The 7,723-nt window shown below is 41.3% G+C and overlaps 1 protein-coding gene and 1 non-coding gene across 2 annotated transcripts; both read left to right on the top strand.

Annotated features, from left to right (window-relative positions):
- Positions 1-150: 150 nt before the first annotated feature.
- Positions 151-7,518, top strand: rpl7 (ribosomal protein L7). The gene is made up of 7 exons (XM_006633982.3): positions 151-251; positions 903-1,005; positions 1,600-1,766; positions 2,028-2,165; positions 3,448-3,557; positions 3,940-4,157; positions 7,454-7,518. The coding sequence occupies exons 1-6, from the start codon at positions 238-240 to the stop codon at positions 4,146-4,148; spliced, it is 741 nt and encodes a 246-aa protein (XP_006634045.1). The 5' UTR covers positions 151-237; the 3' UTR covers positions 4,149-4,157; positions 7,454-7,518.
- LOC138239477 (small nucleolar SNORD12/SNORD106) lies at positions 1,860-1,950 on the top strand. The gene has a single exon (XR_011189968.1). It is a non-coding gene; the product is annotated as a small nucleolar SNORD12/SNORD106 (small nucleolar RNA).
- Positions 7,519-7,723: the final 205 nt, after the last annotated feature.

Below are 7,723 nucleotides of genomic sequence, written 5' to 3'. Positions count from 1 at the left end.
GCCACTAAATGCATTACCGACAGTTATAAAACATACACTTAGGGCACAGTTTTGCTAATTTTAGTCCTTTTTTAAAAAGGGGGACATTTTAAATGCCCTACAATCGTTTTTAAATTGTAAGAAAAATAAATTACTGAGGCACTCACGCAGCCAGCTACCACTTCCTCTGTGGTCTTCCGGACCCCGGCTTTAAGTCCGCACTGCGCATGCGTACCTCCCTCTTTTACGGTGGCGACAATGGCGGGTGAAGAGTAAGTGGGAATTTATTCTCCGGTTGTAATCTGCTCACATCCACTAAACCAGTACTCATCCAATTATATATCCCTTTGAAATTTACAAATAAAACTCCTACGTTTTACTTGAGCATGGTATTAAAGATGGGGGTGTTTGTATAACAGAATGTCCACTTAAAGAACGGTTGCTTCAAATAACCATGTGTATTATTAACGTTTGGATGCGTGTACGGATAAAGCACAAATATTACTTGGGAAGCTTTTTTAGTTTAATTGCATCTGTCCACCAGGGAGTTTTCAAGGAACATTGTGTTTTTCAGAAAATCATCTTTATGTGCTTACGTGTCTCATAATGTTACCAGGATGCGAGGTAGGCCCGGTTTATGAGGAGCGATTTCTTAAGTTGACCTGTGTTCCCCTAGCAGGTTCCCTCTGTAACACGGCTCTAACGCAGTAATTCCGCTTGAATAGTGTTTGAAACGCTGTGTTAAATGGAGTTGAAGTTCTCGCGTGTATGTGGATTTTGACTCCGTCCACAAGGGTGATGGCTAAAATCGGAGAAGAGTCGTGGACATGTCGACTGTTGTTTCTGAAGCGTGCGAGGGGGTTGTTCTCTGTGCTGGAGTACGGGGGGTAGTGCACGCTGTAACTTGCTTTTCTTATTTTTAGAGGGAAGAAGGTACCATCGGTCCCTGAAAGCCTCCTGAAAAGGCGAAAGGCTTTCGCTGCTATGAAGGCTCACCGCCTGAAGAAGCTGCAGGCTGAGAAGACCGTAAGTGCTGTTCTGAAAACGTGTTTGTCTTTCACTTTCCTCAGGAATTGAGCTTGTAGTGTATTTGCTCCAAATAAGTATCGCAGTGTGTAACCACATAAACATGAAACCGTCTGATGTTACAGTGTTTAAATAGTTTCGTTTGTGCCCAGGGTTTTGTAACGGGTTGAATTGCATGTTAGTTTCTGTTAGTCTCACAGTCTTTCAGACTGGGGCTTCCCAATCCAGGTCCTGAAGGGTTTCGTTCCTTCTTGGGTAGGTGAAGCCCTAATGGATCTAAGAAGTGGCTTCAGTGGAATATTAGCATTTGGGTTCTCGTCACAAGTTCAGTATTTTGTTTCTCTTGACAAGCAACGCGGTTGACGCTCTGGCATGTTTAAGAAGGGTTGACAGGTTTGTGTGAACCGGGGGATCGGCTGTAGCGAAAATTGACAGGTGTGTGGGTCACCAGGACCAGGATTGGGAACCTCCGTCTCGGGGTGAAGGTGTCTGGACGTTTCAAGATCCCCCTTTTTATGCGCGCTGCAGCATGCCTGCCATCACTTTCCAGTGGAGAATGTCTGCCTCACTCGCCCCTTCTCTTGTCTTTCAAAGCTTCGGCGGCAGTCCCGCAGGCTCATCTACAGCAGGGCTGAGTTCTACCACAGGGAGTACAGGAAGATGTACAGGAATGAGATTCGAATGGCTAGGATGGCCCGCAAGGTTGGAAACTTCTACGTCCCTGCTGAGCCCAAACTAGCCTTCGTCATCAGGATCAGAGGGTAAGGCAGTGGGCGAAATGGAGTTTAAACATGGCAAAGGACTCTTGAGAATGTGGGCATTGAAAATCAACATTGGGGAAAATTGTTTGTTAAGCTGTGGTTAATGATGTTATGACTTTTTTCCCCATCTTATCGACCATGGTGAAGCAGTTCTGACTTAAAGCCAATCTTCTGAAACCACGCTTGCAGAACAGATGTTTTGTTTAAGTCCCAAAATGGAGGTTTGTTAAGTGTTTTTTTTTAACATCTGCCAACTTGTAGCATCAACGGCGTCAGCCCCAAGGTGCGAAAGGTGCTTCAGCTTCTCCGACTTCGTCAGATTTTCAACGGCGTGTTTGTGAAGCTGAACAAGGCCTCCATCAACATGCTGAGGATTGCAGAGCCCTACATCGCATGGGGGTAAGGCCTGCAGAGACGTAGGTGGTTTGGTTCCGATTGGAGACTGGCTTGTGGGGAAAATGATGTTCTTGGCTTTTGTTGGGAGTCTTATCTTTTGTGTGGCAACAGTGCTACATTGTGGATGAGGGTTCAAATCTTGGTTGGAATACTGCTGTCATACCCTTGAATGCAAGCAAGCTGCTTTGCTTGAATTGCTGTAGAGATGGGTCTTCTTCAAACCATTGCTGTAAATGAAAATTTCCTCAATTGACTTATCTGGTTTGAAGAAAAAATAAAAATGGGGGAATCTTAATGGTCTTTGGCACTGCAGAGCCATTTGCTGTTTTTCAGTGGGGGTATATTCCTAAATGTTACGTGTATATATAACATTAAGGGGTATATTCATTAATGTTAGTGAAGGGTCCTACTACTGTGATGTAGCTTGTAAAGCAGCAGTTCTGAAGGCATTTACATCTCCAAGAAAGGTGAAAGACAAGGATGAAATTCTCTATTTGGTTTGTTCAGCTTGAGGCAGTGAGACCTGAATGTGCGCTGGCTTTGTCTGTTAACTAATAGCAGGAAACAGTTATGTATCATTGGGAGTAGATGTGTATTGGAGAAAAAATGCAGTATATTGTAGAAATTTAAATTTAAAGCAGGTGTCAGCCGTAAATAACTTTTCGGACTGAAACTGACACTAGCAGCCAAAAAGTTTGTGCGAGGCAGATATTTAAATTTATATTTTCATAAAATTTCAGTCATTGTTGTCTGGTCTTTAACAGTGACCTAGCAGAACAAACTGAAGTATGTGTGGCATGAAGGAGGATACAGTGATATTTAACAAGCAAGCTGTAAGCAATGGCACCTTTAGATGTCATGTGCTAGATTAGTCACCCAGCTCAAATTGAGTTATAGTCATTACTGGGAGCTTAATCTCTTCATTATAGAACAGAAGATATTGGATTTGAGTATATGTGACCCAAAGGAATATAGATAGTTAACACAGATCTATTTCACACCAAGAAGCAAAACAACCAACAGTCTCACAATTTGAAAATAGTAGGAAAATTAATTTAGCAACAGGTTCTAGGAGTCACTTATTTACAGTTTTAAGTACATGGTACAGGCCTCCCAGCCAGATGCTTAAACTCGGGGAAGACTCAAGACCTTGGATACAGGTTGTTAATATTTGGGGAAAATAGAAGTCTCTTCCGTTAAGATCATTTTGGTTTATGTACACAATTTAACCCCTTGGTAACTTTATAGAGGGGTTTTGCGGTCTGATGCAGTCTCGTCATTTCAGGTATCCCAATCTGAAGTCTGTGACTGAGCTGGTCTACAAGCGTGGCTATGGGAAGATCAGGAAGCAGCGCATCGCCCTTACTGACAACGCCCTTATTGAGAAGAGCCTGGGTGGGTATATCGCTCAGACCATCTTGCACTCCAGTAGTGGTCAGTTGGTTTGAGTGTTTTACTGCAAGGGTTGATTTAGTGAATATTTTATAGAGAAATGAAAAAACGACAGGCCTGCAGTAAAACTGACATTTGGATTAACTAAAATTATTCTGTGAAACAAAGGGTCTGAGTTTTGTGAGTTGAGAGGTTTGGCCTCTTAGCTACATACAGTTTACAAAATATGCAAATACTCTATAATAATGAGAATCGCCCTTAATTCTGGATGTAGCACTGTGCTGTAAGGTTTTTATTCACCTCGTACAATTTGTAAATCGTGCATTGGCACTGGAGGCAGCTCTCCGTAGAACAAAGTCTTTACATTTCTTCTGACATCTTTTAGGCCAGTATGGTATCATCTGTGTTGAAGACCTAATCCACGAGATCTACACGGTTGGGAAGAACTTCAAGGCTGCAAACAACTTCCTGTGGCCCTTCAAGCTGTCTTCTCCCCGCGGGGGAATGAACAAGAAGACCACGCACTTCGTGGAGGGTGGCGATGCTGGCAACCGAGAGGACCAGATCAACAGGCTCATTCGCAGGATGAACTGAACATGCACGGTGAGGCGCTTGGCTGATCGCTGGAAAACATCTTAAACTTGCACTTGTGATTTAAAGACGTCGAACTACGTAGGTTACTCTCGTGCACAGAATCCTCCCGGTCCTTGCAATGCATCGTCAGTTTCTGACATTAAAACATTTTTGCTTGGGCTGCGGGTGTCACGATCTGCGTGCCCTGTTTGTCAGTTTGCATTGCTTTACTTGTGGAACTGGAAGTGCCGGGCAGCAGCTGGGACCCTGTGTGGTCGTTGCTTTCCTGGTCTGATACTACATCAGCAACATTCCTCAGGCGGTAGGACCCCATTCTGCATTAAATGTAAAAGAGGCAGACGAATCTAGTGTCCAGACGCACGTGAGATTGAATAAATCCCCAGGGCCTGATGGCCTCCAGTTTTATTTAAGGCAGTGGTTCCCAACCACGGTCCTTGTGAACCACACACCTGCTGGTTTTCATTCCATCTCACCTTAATTAGGTCATTGAAGCCTTAATGGATCCAAGATGTTACTTCGTTGTCCGAATTGCATTTTGTTTCTAGTCACAAGTTAAGGAGTGTTATTTCACTTAAAGGTACGTCGGTTAAACCTCCAATATGTTGAAGAGATGGGAACAAATGGTTCACATTTAATCTTATGTCGGTGAAGGGTTTGATTGTGTAACTGAGGGCTCACCTGGAACCAAAACCAACAGGTGTGTGGGTCACTGGGACTGAAATCGTGAACCATTGACTTGGTGAACAATTTTTTTCAGGAGCCAACTCTTCCAATACTCTCAAGACGCATAGAGTATCCACTGACTGCAAGAATGCCTATGTAGTGCCTGTCCATTAGAACCAAGTAATTGATATATTAAGTCTAATCCCTATTACGTATAAGGTTATGAAAACTACGTTAGCTATAGGTTCACCTATATGGAAATTAGATACTAGGGTATGGGTAATAATAATAATTGCTTACATTTATATAGCGCTTTTCTGGACACTCCACTCAAAGCGCTTTACAGGCAATGGGGACTCCCCTCCACCACCACCAATGTGCAGCATCCACCTGGTAGTCTTGGTTGACTTGTTAAAGTTGTTTTAATGAGCAACAGTAATTGACACAATATAGGTACAGTGTAGTTAGATTTTTGGAAGACCTCTGATCGCTTAATAAAAGAATACATATTGGTTCATAGAAAACAACAAATAGGTGGTGAATGCCTTTCAGTTGGGGCAGTTTAACTAGTGGAGTACCATGGGGTTCTGTACTGAGACTAAATGCTCTTCCTAATTTGTCGGCTATCTAGGTTCTGGTATAGTTAGTAAACTATTGGAGGTTGTCGTTAAACTAATCGGTACCAAAACGGGGGAGTTATCGACCACTGTAGAGACAGTAAATGAAATCTAAAGAGCTTTAGTTAGAATTGAAGACTGGGCAGACGCCTGGGAGATGACATTTAAAGTGCAGAATATTAATAGTGAAACGGGTCACTGGTGATGTGACCATGCTTATCTGGAAGAAAGGTTGGCATGTCTTTACACAGAGGATTGCGTCCGTAAGGAAAAGACTTCTCACCCATGTTATTGAGGCTGAGACCTTGGCTTCTTCCAAGAAACAGTTGGATGAGATTCTCGGATCAGTTAGCTGCCCAATAGGCTTGATGCACTGAAGGGTGTTCTCTCATATGTAATTTGTTTGTAACTTATGTATTTAGTTAAACTGGAGGCATTATACTGTAAGTGTGGTATAGTTTCTGACTGCACAGCTTGAAGCAGTAATGTGGCCAATAGTATTAAAATGAAATGCTCAAATTATAAAGTTAAGAAATGAGCACATTCTAATAGAATTTCTAAAGAAAGTGTTATGTTTTTGTCCTTGGAGTCCATTTCTGTAGGATTATCAACGATTTACACTAGTTTAGAGGGAGGGAGCATCAATAGGAACTGGATTGTGTATTGTGTGGTATTTGTAGTCGTGCTTGTAGCCTTCATGCAAGGCTGCTATGAAACAATGTACATGATTTGTTTTGCCGGGATTTCAGTATGAAATGTCAGCATATCCTTGTTTTGTTTTACAAAATTTAAACGGTACTTAGTTTCTGTCATACTGTGGAGGTCGGTTAAGGACAGAAAATGGAGGCTGCCTCTTCATGAAATTTAAACATGTAATCTGTTAGCAGTGCTTAATTTGTGCTGGTCTTTCTGGCATCTGTAACTAAAGTTTCAGCTCTGGCACGTTTTTTTTAAATTCTCAACATGCTTGTGTTCTCCCAAGCACTGGTGTGAGTCAAGAGTAGACGGGGGTGTCTGTGTGAAGGCTAAGTGACGTGTGGGTGGAGGAATGACCTCCCAAGATTGACTTGATTGTTGGTATTTGTCCTTTGTTTTTCTGGACAAAGTATTGTTTTCTATATAACAGTATGTGACTCAAATTCTGTGGGTTCAGGATATAAAACTGAAACTGTTGTTCCTCACAACATTGTTTATGTATTTTTAATAATGATTGACATGCATTTAAAGAGAATTAAATGTTGTCTTGAAAATATTTTTCAATGACAATATGACAATTTTCAATATGACAAAGGTTCTTTATCTTGATTGTGTTGAGTAATGAGGTTGATGGATTTAGTCGAGGTGTTTTTTTTGCTCACCAGGGGCCCATCAGGATTATACTTTTTTAATGGTCTTTAGACTAATTTTTTGCTGATAAAAACCATATGCTAATATTGATCAAGAAATAAGGTGAATTGGAATAATGTAAATGATCCTGATATTCCAGGTACTAATTCCTCTGGCAAGGACAGTGTGATGTATTTCATCCTGAATGGGTTTAATAATTGTATATTTTGAAGATAAAAAGTCATTTTTTCCCCCCATGTAATTAAAATTTGAGTGTCTGTAGTACTTCTTATTCCAAGGAATTCCAAAGCACTTGTGTGAAGCATGGCAGCCCTTAACTTACCATAAAGTGGAATAGAGGATTTGCCAGGTGCTAAAAGGCCAAAGTGGAATTTAGCCAGAACACAGCTACACTTTCCAAGTGCTGTGTGACCATTAATGCCAGAGTAGTAGATTTTCATGTCATGTTATCTGAAGGATAACTGCTCCTAAAGCAGTAGTACGTGTTAAACTGGGACAGAGGTTTTAGTAAGTATGGTCCAGTGCTACACCCAGCCTGATTTTCTACAGGGGTTTACCCTTCCACGTGCAGAACAGGCCAGAATTTGCTAGCCTATGAGGTGCTAACATTATGACAGCAGTGTTGTTTACTATTTGTTACATTAACAATAACAAATGTTTTTTTTTCTTCTTTTTCAGGTGTTCCACAGATTGTTCTCTACCCAAACCATCATTCTGTATAATAAAATTTAAAAAAATCGTAAGTCTGGGGTTGATTCATTTGTGACATGTCCGTTTTTTTGAGAACAAATCACAAGCAATAGTTAAGTAGATAAAAACTGAAAAACCTATTCAACTAGTGAAAATCGAGTGATGGCACCATTTGTGTTTGATATAGGATCTCATCTTTGTTAATGTACAGACTTGCAATTTGAAGCCAGAGCTCCACCTTGTGGATTTAAATAATTT

This window comes from Lepisosteus oculatus, chromosome 6 (genome assembly GCF_040954835.1).
Source record: "Lepisosteus oculatus isolate fLepOcu1 chromosome 6, fLepOcu1.hap2, whole genome shotgun sequence".
NCBI lineage: Eukaryota > Metazoa > Chordata > Actinopteri > Semionotiformes > Lepisosteidae > Lepisosteus > Lepisosteus oculatus.
This window is presented reverse-complemented; position numbering and strand designations above follow the sequence as displayed.